The sequence below is a fragment of the Diabrotica undecimpunctata genome, chromosome 1 (genome assembly GCF_040954645.1).
Source record: "Diabrotica undecimpunctata isolate CICGRU chromosome 1, icDiaUnde3, whole genome shotgun sequence".
Taxonomy (NCBI): Eukaryota; Metazoa; Arthropoda; class Insecta; order Coleoptera; family Chrysomelidae; genus Diabrotica; species Diabrotica undecimpunctata.
Window position 1 is genome coordinate 42,107,704 of NC_092803.1, and position 18,615 is coordinate 42,126,318.

General features: G+C 33.5%; 1 protein-coding gene across 3 annotated transcripts in view; it reads right to left on the reverse strand.

Moving 5' to 3' along the window:
* Window positions 1-8,989: 8,989 nt before the first annotated feature.
* The window catches only part of LOC140448621 (ecto-NOX disulfide-thiol exchanger 2), a 31,341-nt gene continuing 21,715 nt past the window's right edge, over window positions 8,990-18,615 (reverse strand). For all 3 annotated transcript variants that reach the window (XM_072541728.1, XM_072541735.1, XM_072541721.1), the window contains 2 exons: window positions 9,894-10,070; window positions 8,990-9,590 (listed from right to left, as the gene is read on the reverse strand). In XM_072541728.1, the coding sequence (XP_072397829.1) occupies window positions 9,057-9,590; window positions 9,894-10,070 (711 nt within the window). In that variant the 3' untranslated portion in view covers window positions 8,990-9,056. The remainder of the gene's footprint in view (window positions 9,591-9,893; window positions 10,071-18,615) is intronic.

An 18,615-nucleotide genomic window follows, 5' to 3' on the forward strand; every position in this document is an offset into this window, starting at 1 on the left:
ATGCAGTATCCGTATCTTTGGTATCTTCTTAAATCCTCAATTATATCGAGAAACACAAAGGTAAAAAAAAGAGTTACCAGCCGTAGTCCGTTTGAAGAGGTTTACTCTCCGGACACTGGAACTCACTTAAGCATGGGTGTATGTTACCTGAAGTAAAATCTAATTAAAATATTAAACATCGTATAATATTATCAACATCATGTACAATCTTTGGTAACATTTTTCATTTTAAAGGGTTTTTACCCAAATATTTTGGTGGCTCAGGCATGGTAACCTGTATTTTAACCTGATGATGGAACAGTTGTTCCGAAAACGTTCGTGCTTTTAATGTTGCCCTTTTAAGGGTTTTTATAAAATAAAATATACCCACATACAAAGACTAACCTCTTTTGTTATACGTGGTATACAGCCAGCTACAGGAATTATTTTCCTTGTGGATTTTTTTACAAAGGTAAAACTCTACAAAACAATAATACGCCCAGTCCTAACACATAGTTCTATACAAAGAAAAAATGAGCTAATGGAAGATAAATACGTCACGCAATGAGTAAACGAAATCGGGGAAGAGGCATTAAAAGCCTGGAAGCCACAAAAGATCTGGCAGAAGCCATAAAGAAAGTAATGGAGAAAGAGCTGAAGGACCAAAAACTAATATGTGTGGTGGGAAAAAACTCGGCATGGGAGAATTATAGAAAAGCACTAGATGCTCCCTCAGAAATTTAAAAATTAACATAACACTGGTGATCGCAAACTCCAAAAGGAGGACAGAGAAGGGTAATATATTTATAAAGGGGGACTAAAACATCGAAGAGCTTGTCCAGGTGGTCAGGAAGAAGGTTGACATCAACAATTAATAGTGGGGTTGGCATAAGAAAATTGAAGGAGACCAGCACAGTGGAATTGGTCTGAGAGAGGAAAAAGATAAAAGGTCCGTCGGTGGAAACTATTACAAAACTGGCTTAGAGGTAAACTCTAATGGCTTAGAGGTAAACTCTAATTATACACGATGTCGATAAAACTATGGCAACGAGCAAGGTTATGGATACTAAAGAGAGTGGTGGGAAGAAAGGAAGCTAAAACCATCAACTTAAAAGACAGAAGCGTGGCCTCCATGGTGGACACAGTTGTCATCACAGCTAGCATTAGCGTAGCAGAGACACTGCTAACGAAAATGGATCAGAGTAGGACTAGTAACCTGCACTATTATTGCCCCCAGATGCAGACCTATGAGGTGCTAAGCATGTCTACGTTTCGGTCATACTAGAGACAGCTGTAAGGAAAAGAAAACAAGGACAAATGTCTCAACTGCTGGCAAGAGGAACACGACGTTAGATAGTGTGAAAATATACTATGGAAACTAGTACCCATTCAGACAAAGTATGAGGGTCAACAACAACCCCTATTGGGTCTTACGTTGTCAAGCAGGATATCTGTTAAACACTTTAACACCACAACATATTTTTAACAATAATTTTGTAACTTTTTAATGATTTTTACGCAGATATTTAGTATACTTGGTTCGCTATTCCCAGTCCGAACTGTCTAGTGAATTTAGTAATTATTTTTTTGCGAAGTTAGTTACTTTTTGACAGACTAAAAGTGGCTGGAAATTAATATACAACCAAGCACACGTACTCACAGCCAATATTAATAGTAAACAAACTAAATAGTAAATAAAATAGAACTTTGCGAATTACCGACAATCAATATTTATTTATCGGCACCATATTATAATAAATAGTTATGTTAAATTATAACAACTAAAATATATTTTTTAAATATATACTACCCAAAATTTGATGGGTTTAGTATAGACTTCCACTATTTAGAATAATTCTTCTTTTTTTAAAGAAAGAAGTCTGCAATAGTAGGATACTTGAGCTATTAATACTGAGAAGTAGGAATTGTTGTGTTGTAGGTTTCCGACAATGAATCTGTCAAAATATGCCCGAGCTAAGCGAATGGAGTTTAGATTGACTGATGTATACCTTAATAATACATACCATAATATTACACTGATAATGGACTTGCTAGTCCGAAAACGTTCTGTGATGTAGCCCGAAAGTATATTTTTATTTATATACCTTTTATAAAAGTTTTTTAAATACGACTTTTATCTACATAATTATATTGTTCTTCTAAAGCACAAAGTAACAAATTGCGAAGATCACAGCACAATATCCTTAATGAGTCACGGCGCAAATATATTTATGAGAACAATATCTGGTCGGATTCGAGGTGGATGAGAAGAATATCTAAGTCGTTCCCAGTATGGCTTCAGAAAGGGAACAGACATTCAAGGAGCTATCCTAGGATTAATTTTATTGGCGGTTCTAGAGGTTCAAAAACATATTACACGCATTTTTTATTAGCATTATAATTTCATTTGATGGATAAAGTTGCTGTAAAGCTTTTAGTGTGTACTTAATGAGTCAGATATTATAATATAATGAGGTGTGGATTTTCTTCTGTAAACTTTCAGTACCTCTAAAAGAGCCATTGTTTCTCCAGTAAATATGCTACAACTCAGAGGGAGTCGTATTTTAAAATGGTCTGCTCCATGTATGTAAGCCGCTGCTAGTCCTGATTGAGTTTTTGATGCATCAGTGTAGATATGTTCAGAATTTGGATATAGAGATATTATTTCATGGTATGATTGATGTATTACTGTTGGGTTAGTGGATGTTTTGGGATAGCGAGTAAGGGATGTATTTACAATTGGTAGACTAGTTGACCAAGAGGGAAAGTTTTAGGTTGGATTTATGGCACTAAACTGCTCACAGTCGTAACCACTGAATTTGATTCTTTCATTAAAAGGGAATGTATTCATAGGTTTATTTTTGTAATTACTGATACATTTAGGTTTTAAGATATTTGAATGCATGGGATTTTGATGATATACGAGTTGCATAATTTAGTGACAATTGTTGCCTTCGTAAGTGTAAATGTAATTCGTTAGCTAATATTTGAAGGCTATGGTTGGGCTAGTTCTAAATGCGCACAGAGCAATTCTTAGTGACGTTGTTTGAATTGAGTTTAGTTTTTTTATTGTAGTTTTTTTGGCAGTACCATAACATATTGAGCCGTTGTCTAATTTGCTACGTATAGGTGATTGGTATAAGTTTAATAGGGTTCTTGTATCTGCTCCCTACGTATGGTTTGAGAGAATTTTCAGGAGATTAATTCTAGGTTGACATTGTTTTTGCATGTATATGGCTTTTCCAGTTTAGGGTGCAATCTAGAGTTAACCCCAGGCAATTTATTTCGTTTGTTTCTTTTAGAGTATGTCCATTTAAAGTTAGATTAACGTTCTTTATATTTTTCCGTTTGCTGAATATTATGTACTGTGTTTTTTCAGGAGAAAAGTTAAAACCAGTTTTAAGTGACCATTTTTCCAGCTTGTGTCAAAACTTCTGTGTTATTTCAGCCGCACATTCCACACTTCTGCTTTTGTGGTAGATAATCAAGTCGTCTGCATATAAATTGGCTTTAATCGGTAACCTCATTTCGTCCAAGATGTTATTTATTGCAATCAGAAACAATGTTGGGCTTAAAATGGAGCCTTGCGGAATTCCATTTTCAAGAGAGCGTGGACTAGAGTTATAACCGTTAGCTCTTTCTTCAATGTGTCTATGAGTTAAGAAATTTTGTATAAAAGCTAGTGGGTGACCCTCAATTTCAAATATTTGTAGTGTTTTTAAGATGTTATATTTCCATGCAGTGTCGAAAGCTTTATTGATATCAATAAAGACAGCTAGTAATTTTTGATTGTGTAGAAATGCTTCATGGATTTAAAATGGAGCCTTGCGGAATTCCATTTTCAAGAGAGCGTGGACTAGAGTTATAACCGTTAGCTCTTTCTTCAATGTGTCTATGAGTTAAGAAATTTTGTATAAAAGCTAGTGGGTGACCCTCAATTTCAAATATTTGTAGTGTTTTTAAGATGTTATATTTCCATGCAGTGTCGAAAGCTTTATTGATATCAATAAAGACAGCTAGTAATTTTTGATTGTGTAGAAATGCTTCATGGATTTCAGACTAAAGCGATACTAAGTTGTCGGTAGTGGATCTGCCTTTACCAAATCCACTTTGATAGGGAGATAATAACATTGAGTTTTCTAGATGCCATACTAGTCTGTTATTTATAATCTTTTCCATTAGTTTACACATACTACATGTCAAGGAGATTGGACGATATGACAAGGGATCGTCTTTAGGTTTGTAAAGTAAAATTTATTAAAAACAATTGATACTAATTTTTTCAACTCAACTTCCTTTGTAAGTACCAAATCCTAATTTGCTCGTCGATTTTTCACTATAATTCAGAACAGTATAACAGCATCATCTGCATATCGAAAATTACTTATTGGTACGCCATTAATCTTGATGCCCTCGTTGTACTCTTCCAGTGCCTCTAGAAATATTTGTTCCGTGTACAGGTTGAAAAGCAGTGGCGAAAGAATACAGCCCTGTCTAACCCCTCTCGAAATGGTTACATTTTCACTCACCATATGTCCATTCTTCATGTGGGCTGTTTGATTCCAATATAGATTTTTTATAATTTGGATGTCCTGTAAGATGTAATAGCTCTATGAGTTTGTCATGTTTGATAGTATCGAATGCTTTGTCATAGTCGATAAAACAGGGGTAAAATCTTTCTGTTGATCCAGACATATAGACTACGCTTTCGGAACGCAGTGGTTACGAGAGAGGCTCTCTTTAGCATATGAGTGCTATTTCAACCAACGAGTGCTATTATCAGTGATTACCATAAAGCATTTGAAACACGACAAGCTGATGGAGATATTAAAAAATATTGGAATAAACACATGTGATCTAAGAATTATTAGCAATCTATTGGAATCAAAGATCGTCTATCTGTACAGAGGCGGGAGAAGTGGGGTCCGACAGGGATGTATACTATCATCCTTACTGTTTAACATATACTCTGAGGAAATTTTTCAAGAAGCAGTAGAAGATGTTGAAGCCGGAATTCGAATTAACGGAGAATGTATCAATTATATCAGATACGCGGATGACACGGTGGTATTCGCTGACAGTTATGAAGCCCTCCAGGAGTTAATGAATAGAATCACAGAAGTTAGTCAGAGATATGGACTTTCACTGACATTAAGAAAACAAAATGTATGATGATCTCTAAGAAGGAACAGCAAATTGAAAGAATCAGTGTGAATGGTCAACCAATAGAAAGAGTAAAAACATACACCTACCTTGGTACGAACGCCAATGAAAATTGGGACCATTCCCTAGAAACAAAATCTAGGATAGAGAAAGCAAGATCTGCATTTAAAAAAATGGCTAAGCTATTCAAATGCCACGATTTATCGGTAACCATAAAAATCAGGTTACTACGATGTTTTATCTTTCTAATACTAATGTACGGAGTTGAGTTGTGGACTCTCACAGACGCTACCTGTAAGAAAATTAAGGCTTTATCGTAGAATCCTGAAGATATCCTGTACTGACCACGTTACTAACCAGGACGTTTTATTAAGAATGCAAAAAGGAAAAAAGTTGTTAACTACAATAAAAACACCCAAAATGGAATACCTCGGTCACATCATGAGGAACAGCGAAAGGTATGGGTTGCTGCAATTAATTCTTTAAGGAAAAGTAGAAGGAAAACGAGGACTAGGAAGGCGAAGAATTTCCTGGCTGAAAAATCTGCGTACGTAGTTCAACACAACAACCACAAATCTTTTCAGAGGCACTACAAGAAGAAGGTTGTGGTTAAAATAAAACACAAAATTCTTGAAAATTTGATTATTTTTGTACATGCTGCTCTTTTTATGATCGTGTAGGGGACACGAAAGAAGACTCAATTAATCCTTCGAGCACCGACCTCAACAAGAGCACAAGCATTGCTGAATGAAAGAAAACGGTTATCTTCAGAACTATCTCTGATAATAACAGTGTAAGCACATTGAGCCAAGTAGGCGACATTGACTTCATCGATTAACGACTTCGTTCCATATTTTCAACTACTGATCTTAACTCGACAAATGCTTTTGACAAAATACTATTCTGAAAATCTACCGATTGTATCTCTAAATCGTCAATTTATACTATTGAAAATCCTTTAATTCTTAACTATTGTAATCAACAACACCAGGATATTTAATTATTTTAATTTTCTGTTCTAGGCTTCTAAACTTATCTTTCACTGAACTGGTAAATTAATGAGTTTATTCTGGTACAGAAGCATTCATTCCACTTCACACGGTGTTGTTGTCTTTTTGAAATATTTTTTTATGCGAGGAAGTTACTTATATGTTTTAGTTTGAATATATCGCTTAAAAATTTTATGTTTACTTTCAAAAGATTTATTGTATCCAAACATAATATGAATACTTTTGGCCAAATCTATGAAATTAAGTTAAGTTCATTCATATGAACAGAGAGATCAGTACAGAACATTAAATTGCTGATCCAGATATGAGTCTTAACCTTAGGAACGTTTATTAGATCTTTATTTTCAATAAATAATAAAATTTCGTCAAAACACTCTGCAAATCTCTCCAATACTTTTCCTCGACTTAGTATCTCTCGTTATTGAACATTAATAGTCCAGTGTAGGATGATTCAACTGTGAAGTGGCAGGGCAACTATAAAATTCGCTATTTTTGTTACAATTAACATTACATATATCATTTAGTTTCGAAAATCCCGCTTTGACACAAAACATTTCCACAAAACATTTCAATAAAAAGGAACAATTGGATGTCCAATAGTTTACAAAAACAATTTTACAAAACCAGAGTCATCGGAGTATACAGCCCAGAAAATAACAACTTGCCTAAAATTTTATAAAAAGCAGTGGAAGATATTCTATTGGGGAAATGCAAGGCGATACAATAGTTATTAGTTATTCTTACGTTTATTACTAAAAAATTCGTTTATATTTTTAAGTTATTTTTTTTTTCTTGTTTGTTATGAATTTAAGATATTTATAAATGATAGGTTTTGTTTATTACAAATTATTACGAACCAGAAGTATATTCGTAATATTTCATTATTATAAGGGAAGAAAGTTTTGGATTTAAAATATAATTTAGACCCTCGACACCGTAAGGTACAAGAGGACGGCTTAAGTAAGTAAGTAAGTATAATTTAGCATTTGAGATATTGTAAAATAAACATGTACATATTTCTTAAACCTAAAATAATATAAATGAATGAAAATATTGTGTGTACATCTGGCTTACACAATTAATTGTTAAGACTTAATATATTGAATATAATATTTTTACATAACATTTTAACAAAATATATTTAACATAAATTAACAATTTGACCTTTGACGCGAAAATATTTTTATGTACAAGTTTCCTATTATTTCCCTTATTTTAAAAATATACACGCCACCATTGAACTACACGCGTCTCTCATCTCGGACCCTTCGAGGGTCTATCATTTCTAAGCGATAACCTGACTATCCTATTGAATTCCGATTATAGCTACGGAAAGATCAAAACAAAGGTGGAAGATCAAGTGAACAGAGCAAATAGAGCCGCAGGTTGTCTGGATGAAACAATATCGAGAAATAAAAATATGGGGAAAGAAATGAAAGTCAGAATTTACAAAACAGTCATTAGACCAATAATGAAATACGCGGTAGAAACACGACCTAGCACAGAAAGGACAAAAAGGATGTTAAAAACAGCAGAGATGAAAACACTTAAAAAAATTGGTGGTAAAACACTATGGGACAAAGCTAGAAGTACAGATATACGACGTAGATGCAAGGTGGAGAACATCAAGGACTGGATAAGAAACAGAAGAGTAGAATGGAACGATTATATAAGCCGAATGGCAACAAATAGAGTCGTAAAGACGTTTAGAGAAGGTTCTCCAATAGGAAGACCACGAAAACGATGGAACTACAACTTACTGGAGGCACATTGAAAAACAGACAAAAAAGACGAAAAAGAACTTTATAAAACCTAAATTTTTTTCAAATATACTTGGAGTTTTTCGTGACTTACATTTATTAAAAGATATCAATGTTTAAGTCACTAAATGTTTTTGTAACTACCTTACGTATTTCATTTTCTGTCAACAATCTCGTACCTTTAGCTCCATATGTCTTGAAATGAATGGCTACTGCTACTTGCATTTCTTTTATCAATCAATTTTCGTTTTTATATTTTTTTGATTCTGCATCAAAGGACTGCAAAACCACACAAAAAACAAAAAAAGTTAATAGTTTTCTTACCTTTTAACTTTCTGCAATGATTTTGCTCTGATTACTGTTATCGTAAGGTTCAAACATACCGAAGATATTTCTCTGACAGAGAGAATGTTTCGTACAGTACTGTTGGACTGTACACCTTTGTCTTCCAACCACGTAGGCGAGACCATTCGATGCATATCCGGAGTACATGTTTCCAGAATTTGACATTTTTATATTAATATCAATATTGAAAAAAATTATGTAAATGTTTTTAATATGAATATTTGTTAATAATATTATACTTGTACATGCACGTCTGGTTTCAGAATTATATTATTAATTATTATTAACGTAGATAATATTATTATTAATAACCAACTGTGGCCATTATGAGAGACAAATATTTGAATTATAAAATATTTTATCTTTGAAGATGCGTATCACAAAAAATGAACTCGCGTGTCAGCACTGACACGCGTCTCATAGGTTCGCCATCACTGCGCTAGGTGTACCTTAACCTGTACACTCGACGATCTATGGTATTGGTAAGCGATGCAGTAATCGAGGTGACCCGTTACTGGGCCGAGAACCTCAACTAGAGTTAGATGGGAGTTTGAAGTGGGAAAAATAAAGTTATGTTCTTGTAGATCACTTTTTCGCATTGAGTCACGACCTATTCTACGTTTTTTATTATGTCTCGCCCTGTGGCACATACATAGTTCAGTATATGCATTTTTTTCTACTGTTTGTAATGATCATATTTAACCAGGAAAGTATAGAAAAAAAAAGTAACCGTTTGAAACAGTGAAAATAATTTAATAATAATCAACTAACACATACTGTGCCTTAAAACCATATAACATCAATAACTCTTATCACCAGATTCTGAATTAAAAGCTATAAACATCCACCTCCTCTCAATATTGGCGCCGATTCCTACCAATTCCTGTTTGAAGATTGAAGGAAATCTGCACATGAGATTCTCGATCTCCGCAGGCCTGAGATTCGCTTCGATTTTACTGACGTATGACCATATATAATCTAGACCCGCTCCGAATGGATGAACGTTGAGAAATGTCGAGATTATTCCCACCAATCGAACGTCGTTTTCGGAAAAACCATGCAAGCTTTCCAAAGGACTCTCCTCTACGCTTCCAGAGTCACACTGCTCATTGTCGCTACTGTCAATGACCACGACATCTTTGTCGTTCAACTGTCTACCCTTCTCGACTTTCAGCTTCAACTGGAGCTCTTTAACCCGGGCCTCTTCTTCACTCTGTTTCTTTTTGGCATCGATTAATTGTTGCTGCATTCCTTGTAAAGTTTGCTGTAACATTTTAAACTGTTTGTCTTTTTCCTCCATAGTTTTTTTGTGGTCAGATTTGATTACTTCGACCTGAAATATAGAAGAAATACTTAAGCTAAATTAGTCTCAAATCATACAAACCATTAAATTATTAGCTCTAATAAAAAATGTTCTAAAGTGTAAGAATTGTAATAAGATAAAATAAGACAAAATCCAAGCTAATGTATATCACCGAAACCAGGATGTTGCCCTAATCAAATTCATCAGTTAGTGACAAATGTTTAAAGACTCTAAAACAAATAAAACAGATAGTTAAAAAACAATAAAGCAGGATAATATTGTTAAATTTGATATACGTGGAAAATTTTAATAGCAATTAAAAAAAATATTCACCTCGTTTTTATATGCTTCAATCTGACACTTCAAACTATCATTCTCCTCCCTATATATGTTGTCACTGGATACATCAGTCTTTTGTTTCTTCTTGATAGGTTCATCATCATCTGATACATCCATTTCATCATCGTCTTTCTCTCTGGGACCCTCTTCTAGTTGAATATCTTTTATTTCCTGCAAATACGAAACGGAATCAGATCGGGGTTTATGCGTGGCCCTATAGTGACCAAACTACATTTTACAATAATTATTACACACTGAGCTGCAGTTGAATTTTGTTTTGTTTTTAAACAACGAAGTTCTTGTCGATTATTTTTGGTAAAACTTGAACTGATCGTCAAAACCGATTATTACTAGACAAAGTACTTAATGTACTAATATGTCATCGGTATATCTAACACTACTTCCCCCTATTTCTGTCTAAATATTTCAGGGTATTCTTCTACATATTCATTCTATCGTATCATTGGTATAATTATTTCCTTTTTCCTGGCGATATAGAGTCTTCAATTTTTAATAGTCCAGGCAAATAAGATTTTTCTCGTAATAGTGACCTCACCAGGCAAACGACAGTTATTTTGAATAGTTTGGACCTCTATAACAAGATCCTATATTTTTCCTGCAGTAGATTTTTTGGACTTAACTAGTTATTAACAAATTAAGGTCAAAAAACGGGAAATTTTTCCTTTTTTCGTCTATCAGCAAAAATAAAAGCATTTGAAACAAATTTGAGAGTAAGAATCTTAATAAATCATATAAAAACCTTCAAAATGGCGTTTTTAAAATGTTTTTATCTATTATTTGTTGTTTAGAAAGTTGCAAAATAAGTCAGAAATTTCTGTTTTTTACAAATGGTAATAACTTTTTTAAAAATGAACTTAGAAGCTTCATAAATTAATATTAAATGAAATGTTGGAACTTGTGGTGCTTAAACAATAATCAAAATTTCAAAGCAATTGTCCAAATGGTTTTAAAGTTAATTTATTTTTTTATTTAAAATTAAATTTTTTGAAAAAAAAATTAATTATTGCAAAATCATTTTGCAAAAACATGTCGATTTTTTTCTTATAAACAACTTTTTAACCATTGTTTGCAGGAAAATTATTTGGAAGCTTTTCATACTTGGAAACTTGCATTTTTTCTTCACAAATCTTAAAACAAAAAGTTGCCCTGAGAAAAATCGCAGCAGCTTTGTTTATAACAAAATTAAGAGATCTAATTTGCGTCATTTGAAACAACATACTATAAAGTTTTAATATACCAAATTCGACAAATATTGATTTTCAACGGAATAGTCCACAAAGCTTTAAAATGTGGTCCTCAAAATCTTGGAAATTCGTGTGAGCGATGGATGGGGAAGAAGCTGTTAACTGTATGTCTGGTTCTTGTTTATGGAATTCGACGTTTCTTTTTTTAATTGGTATATACTTTGGCGTAGTTAACGAATATGCATTATTTAAATAAATAAATTGTTAAATAAACAACCTAATTTGTTGAAACAATTTTTTTTCAATTTTTTATTTTGTTTTTAGTAATATTTGAGGTAATTTTTATTGTAGAACATAAATATTTATAATTATTATCTACTTCTTTAATATAAGTTATTTATAATAATTTTTTATGAAAAACAAAATTATCCTATTCAATTATTTATAAAAAATAGTATTGGTTTATGTATTGCTTTGAAAATAAAAAAATCCCAAAAAAAACTAGGTTACAAAAATACTCTCAAATGAACTGGAAAAAATTTATACAAACAATAATAAAGTAGTAGTTTTATCACTTAATTTTAACAAAATACAAACATTAGTGAATCACTAATGTTTGTATTTTGAGAACGATTAATTTTAACATTTAAAACATTAATCAGGCCGATTTTGACGACCACATTTTGAAGCTTTGTAGAAGATACCATTGAAAGGCAAACGATTTATTTCCTTATACCATATTGTTTTCTAATAAAATAAAAAAATTCTAAATAATAAAAAAAAACAATATATTAAAAAATTGTCTGAAAATGATTTTTTAGCTTCAGTTTTTCATTCACCTAATAACATGTTTAGCAAGAAATACAACCTGGTTTACTTGAGATTTTTTACTTCCAAAGCAATACATAAACCAATATTATTTTTAGAAATCATCTATCATTTTCATAAAATCTATAAATAAATTATTTACGATGCACCTTGAACGACCTTCTGTTTCAATGTAAGAAGTATGAAAATAAAAAGATGTAATGTGCAAACAATAACTTTGTTATTGAACATACAATAACTGCTATTTCATTATTTGGTAGACGTATTATAAAAACAATATGCAATACGAACAGAGTTTCCTAAACATTCATCATTGGAACTAACGCAAGAAAGACGTTATGAACAGAGAAATCATCAATTACAAAATGAATTTCTATATTTTTCAGTATTTGATATTGCCACCCCTACTCCTAATTACACTTTTCAATCGATTTCGCATGGATCGGATGACTTTTCTAATATATGCTTGAGGCATTGCTTCCCATTCATCATTAAGCGTAGCTCTCAATTCCATTATGCTCCTTGGTGCATGATTTCTGTTTCGGTCCCTTCGTTTAAGCTCATCCTAAACATGCTCTATTGGATTTATGACCGGACTCAACGCAGACCAATTTAATCTAGGCATACCGATCTCAGTCAGATAGGTGGTAATGACTCGTGTGGTATGGCATCGTGTATTAAAATAAAGGCATCACCAATAAATCCAGCGTATGGAACCACAAGTTCCTCCAGAATGTCTCTGATGTAACGATTCGCCGTTAAACCTCCTCCACCAGGCACGAAAACAAAGAGGTTTTCCCATCCATGGAAATGCCTACCCAAAACATACAAGAACCCCCTCCATATGACACAATTTCTCGTATACAACATTGAGCAAATCGCTCTCCTGGACTTCTACAGACTCGACGCCTCTTGTCGTTGCCATCTAGGCAGATCCTACTTTCGTCGGAGAATAATACCCGACTCCATTGATAGTCGTCCCAATCCAGATGTTCGTGAGCAAATTCTAATCACCTTTGCTTCTGGGCTCCAGTTATTTTGGGACACGTAGCTGCCCTTTTTGGTGTCAGATCTTGGGTGCCTTAAGTCTCCTTCTGACCGTTCAAACGCTGGTAACCATACCTCGGACTTTTCTAAGCGCTTCTTTGAGATCGAGATCGTCAAATGTCGAAAATGATTTCTCAGCGATTTCAATACAAGAAATCCATCATCTGTCTCCGTTGTTATTTGTTTACGGTATCCTCCTTGTCGGCGGATATAATCATCAGTATCTTGGTATCGACGATACACTCGAGACATAGCAGATTGGCTTAAATTTAGTCAATTTGCCACGGCTCTCTGGTTCAGGCCTTCTCTCAATAATGCTTCTGCTTGAGCTGCTTTGACGGATGTGGTATCCATTTGTAATGCAGTTGCTAACTTAAGTGACTGATGTATTAGTGGGTTGCTATGGAAATTGATGAGTACAATGTTAACCGAACGCGTTAAGTCGGTGCGTGTTGATTTCAATAAGTCAAATTCTGATCCCCTCTCTACGTGTTGCATTATTATTTTAAATTTACACTTTTTAGATTGAAACAGGAGACGTACTTTCGTACAGTTCACAGCTCTTTCCCCTTCAATCTCTCACGCGAGTTTCAAAGCCGGCCGTGTAGCCGGCAGAATTTCAAAACCGAAAAGACGATTCCATTGAAACGCAATATTTTTGTAATTGACGCATTAAATCTTTAAAATACGTTCTTTCAAATGACGCTAATTAGATCTCTTATTTGTTATAAACAAAACTGCTGTGCATTATTAAAAAAAGGACGATTAATTTCGCCCCAAATTGTTCTAAGACAATTTTTCTTTTTTTTTTCTGAAAAAATACTAGCTTTTCAAATATGGAAAAATAATTTTCCTTGTACATGTTTTTGTAAAATGATTTTGCAATATTCAAAATTGTTTTTCGTATTTTTTTTTTAATAATAATGATAGAATAAATTTTCTTTCATAAACTACACATATAATTACTGTAACTTTATTATTTTCTGATTTATATTGTTGCAAAACAATTTAATTTGGGATAAGCAAATAAAATAACTTTTAAATTATTTGACCGATCGCTTTGAAATTTTGATCATATTTTAAGCACCGCAAGTGCCAATATTTCATGAGATGTGAAGGTTATAAGTTCATTTTTAAAAAAAGTTATTAATATTTATAAAAAAAAACAAAAATTTCTGAATTATTTTGCAACTTTCTTAGCAACAAATACAGATAGAAACATTTTGCAATTTTGAATGTTTTTGAAAAAAAAAAACGCCATTTTGAATATGTCAAGTTTCTTACTCTCAAATTGGGTTTCAGATGCTTGTCCTTTTGGTGATAGACGAAAAGAGTGAAAATATAACGTATTTGGCCTTAACAACTAATTATAGACATATAGGTTCATGTTATAGAGGTCGTTACTACTCAAAACAACTGTCTTTTGCCTAGCGTGGTCAGTATCACAAACAGGGTACCTACTTGTTTTGCTTATTTTCCTGTATATCCAATAACCAAAGGGAACAGTAGTAAAAAATCTCAGATATGCAGATGATGAGGTGTACATTTTGGTTGATCGCACTACGCAGTATGGTTGTCAGTAAGAACAAAATTGAGGACGAAAAGATCTACGTTATAGGAAACCCTTTAGAGAAAGTACTCAGATACAATTACTTGGGATGTGAGCTAAATGAACACTGGGACCGCAGCCTTGAAATAAAACGACGCATTAAGATAGCTAGAAGCGCTTTCAATAAGATGAAAGCAGTATTATGCAATGGAAAACTGGGAATAGAAATTAGAACTGGAGTATTGAGATGCTACGTACTCTCTACCCTTTTATATGGAGTTGAAGCCTGGACAATTACGGATGCAACTGAAAAAGACTTGCCAGCTTTGAGATGTGTGGCTAATTCGCTATGTCAAAGCCATTATACAATAAAAAAAAGCTTTGAGATGTGGTGTTATCGAAGAATATGGAAAATATCATGGACAGAACAAGTAACAAATACGGAAACATTAAGAAAGACGAAAAAAGAAAAAGAAATGCTCAACACTATGAAGGAAAGAAAAATGAGCTACTTTGGTCACAATCTAAGAAATGAAAAATGTGAATTGATGTGATTAGTTATACAAGGGAAAGTGGAAGAAAAAATAGGAGCAGAGAGACGACGCACATCCTGATTGAAACATTAAAAACAGTGGAGTGGAAAAACAACAATAGAACTCTTCAGAACTGCTGCAGACAAAGTAAAATGGGCAATGATGATAGCACAAAGGACGAGGGACACGAAGAAGAACATAAGGTGTTATTCTCTCGTCCTCTTATTACGTGTCCGATTATGTTCTTATTTTCCATGTGTGTTTTTGATGGTAGATAAATTTTTTCCTCTACATCCACTAGATACTTTTGCTGCTATTATTTCCTTTATTATATTTTAAGAATACTTAGTCCAGTGTTTTAAAGCTGTTTTCTTATTCTAGTGTTAACTGACACAAGAGATATACCGTTGACACTATTATTCTGGGTGATATGTTTTCTTTTAGTAAGTTTAAAAGATACAAATCTAAACTGATTTCTTACTTAGATGAAATTTGATTGTCAGAATTTAATCCGTGTTAACGATCAGATTGCAATGAGCTTATGCCGCCCAATTTATCGAAAAAGTTATCGATGAGGTCGTTTTCCAAGAGTATTAAGAATTATTACAATTAAATTATTGATTTTTTTTTTAAATAAATGTACTTAAGTAATTGTTAAGTGATACGACTCAAAATAATTCATAAGAAAATGAGTCCCAAAATAGATATAAAATTACTAAAATAAAACAACATCCAGGAAAAAGTAAAAACAGAGCTTAATAAGAATTTTTCGAAAATAGCTGAAGAGACTACTACCGGTATAGAGGAGAAGTGGAACAATATGAAGACATCTATTACCATACTTTCTCATGAAAATATTAAATGAAAAAAAAGAAAAGAAGCAAGAATCGATGACATGTAAAATAATGCAGATAATGGAAGAGCGCAGGAAATTAAAAGGTAGAAATGACAATGAATACAAAAAGTTGCATAAAAATATACTACGGGAAATAAAAAGAGCAAAACAAGCATGACGGATGGGGGGGGGGGGGGGGATTTTAACACTACAATGCAAACATGACAATTTCGATATGCACAAAAGATTAAAGAGGTACAGCACACCAGAAAATAACGCAATACAGTCATAGTTGTAGACATCGAACGTCAGATCTTGACTACAATCGAAGATAAATTAAGAAGTATGTTCAACAAAATTCATTCCATTTCCCAAAAAAGCCAACGCTAGGAAATGTGAAGAACATAGATTAATTAGTTTGATGAGTCATTTACTTCTTTGTAAGTACTCCTTGCCATTATTCACTCGCGTATATACACCAAATTAGAATTTAGAGAACAACTAAGTGAAACTCAATTGGGTTTCAGCCAATAGAGAGCCAGGGATGTCAACTGTGATATGTATGCATGTTTCATTGGTTTGGAGAAGGCATTTGATAAAGAACCACACGGGAAACTAATCGATATCCTAAAAACATCAGGACTCGATGGTAAGTTAAGGATATAATACTAATCTCAAACTTATATCTTTAACAAAAATCAACAGTGCGATTCGAAAATGATCTATCTGCGATCTTCAAAGTCGGAAAAGAAGTTCAACAGAGTTGCGTAATGCCAGCAGCATTCTTCTTCTTTGTGTGCCGAGCTTGTATTCAAGCGTTGGCTATCGCCATATTGACAAGCTGATGAAATGGTTCTCGGTCGGCAGCTAGATAACACAGTTCCTCGACCGTTCGACTTGCCCATTGTCTAATGTTACGCAGGCAGGACAGTTGTTTTCTTCCGACCCAACGTTTTCCTTCGATTTTGCCCTGAATGATTAACCGGAGTAAGCGATATTTAGGTCCTCTCATTATATGACCGAAGTATTGGACCCTTCTCATTTTGATGATGTTGATCAATTCTCGCTCTTTGTGCACGGTCTCTAGCACTCGTTCGTTAGATATGTGTGCTATCCACGGGATTCTGAGCATGCGACGGTAACACCATAACTCAAACACTTTTAATTTGTTAAGATTTTTTATTTTTGTTGTCCAGGTTTCACATCCATAGAACAAAGTGGACCAGACGTAGCACTTCAATACTCTTAGACGTGTGGTCAACGACAGACTTCTACTGCATAATACAGAACGCCAGTTAATAAAGTTTTTCCGTGCGAGTTCTATTCTGGTCGAAATTTCCTCGTCACTTTCAACCCTGCAGTCAATCTAGCTACCCAGATATCTAAAGTGTTCCACCCTTTCCAGGATTTTGTTATCTAATCTTAGTACTGAGTCTTCGATATTAATTTTTCCGACCACCATCCATTTTGTTTTTTTTTGCGTTGATTGTTAAGCCCTTTTCAGTACATTCGTTGTTTACAGTATTCAACAGGATTTGAAGATCTTCTAGACTCTCTGCCATTATTGCGGTGTCATCGGCGTATCTGATGTTGTTAATAATTTCACCACCGATCTTAACACCTTCGCGGCGATTATTTAACGCTATTTCAAAAACTGGTTGAGTGTAGGCATTAAACAACATCGGTGAAATAACACATCCCTGTCTGACACCACGCTTAATACCAGCAGCATTATTCAACATATACTCTAAAAACATCTTTAGAGAAGCCTTAGCTAAATGCGAAGATGGTATTGCAGTAAATGGTCAACTTAGAAATAATATTAGATATATGCAGACGATATTGTATTGCTGGCAGATAGTGCACAGGGAGTCCAAAGAATGATAAATAACGTTGTAGAAACATGTTAAAAATACGGCCTAAAACTAAATTGCAAGAAGACAAAAATAATGATCATTAGTAAGAACACTAACACAACCCCCAAATTACAATAACAGATATACCGGTCCATAACATGGACAGAGTAATAAAATGGAGACCACGTGTGATAAAACCACCACTAAAATGGGTGAATCATTTAAAAACAAACATTAGACAGCAAGGCATGGAAAAGTCGGGAAGGGAACAATTTTTGTAATAGAGAGATTAATACGAAGAAAAACTAGTTCAGTTAGTAGATATATTATTATTAGAGTTTACACAGTAATACAGCGTTAAATTAAGTAATGTTAAAAAAATGTTGTAACTTGTTCGATAAATTACCTAATGAAAAAAGCCAATTAAATTGAGGAATTTTGTATAGCATCCGTATTATTGATTGCTATCTTATACATATCCTTTATGATCGCCTATAAATCGTGCAGATGGTCGAGATGGCATCTTCAGGCTGACTGACTGTATACCGTTTAACTTACCTTTCCTTACCTTTTCGTATTTGTCAAAGATCGTTTTATATTTTTGAATTTATGTGAACCGAAATATAGCAGATTGTGAATATTAATGCTAAAAATTATTCTAAGTACTAATATCTAGACATGCAAAAACCTTGGACTATCAAAGAACAAGACGTGGACTGTGAGATGTGCAGCAGTTAAAAATGTGTGCTGGCACACTTTTTTACATTTTGACAGTTATTTTATCAACAAAAAATATATTTAAGCATACTTTTCAAGTAACTTCTGATCCACTACTTGGCATGATTTTTCTTAGAAGTATTCAG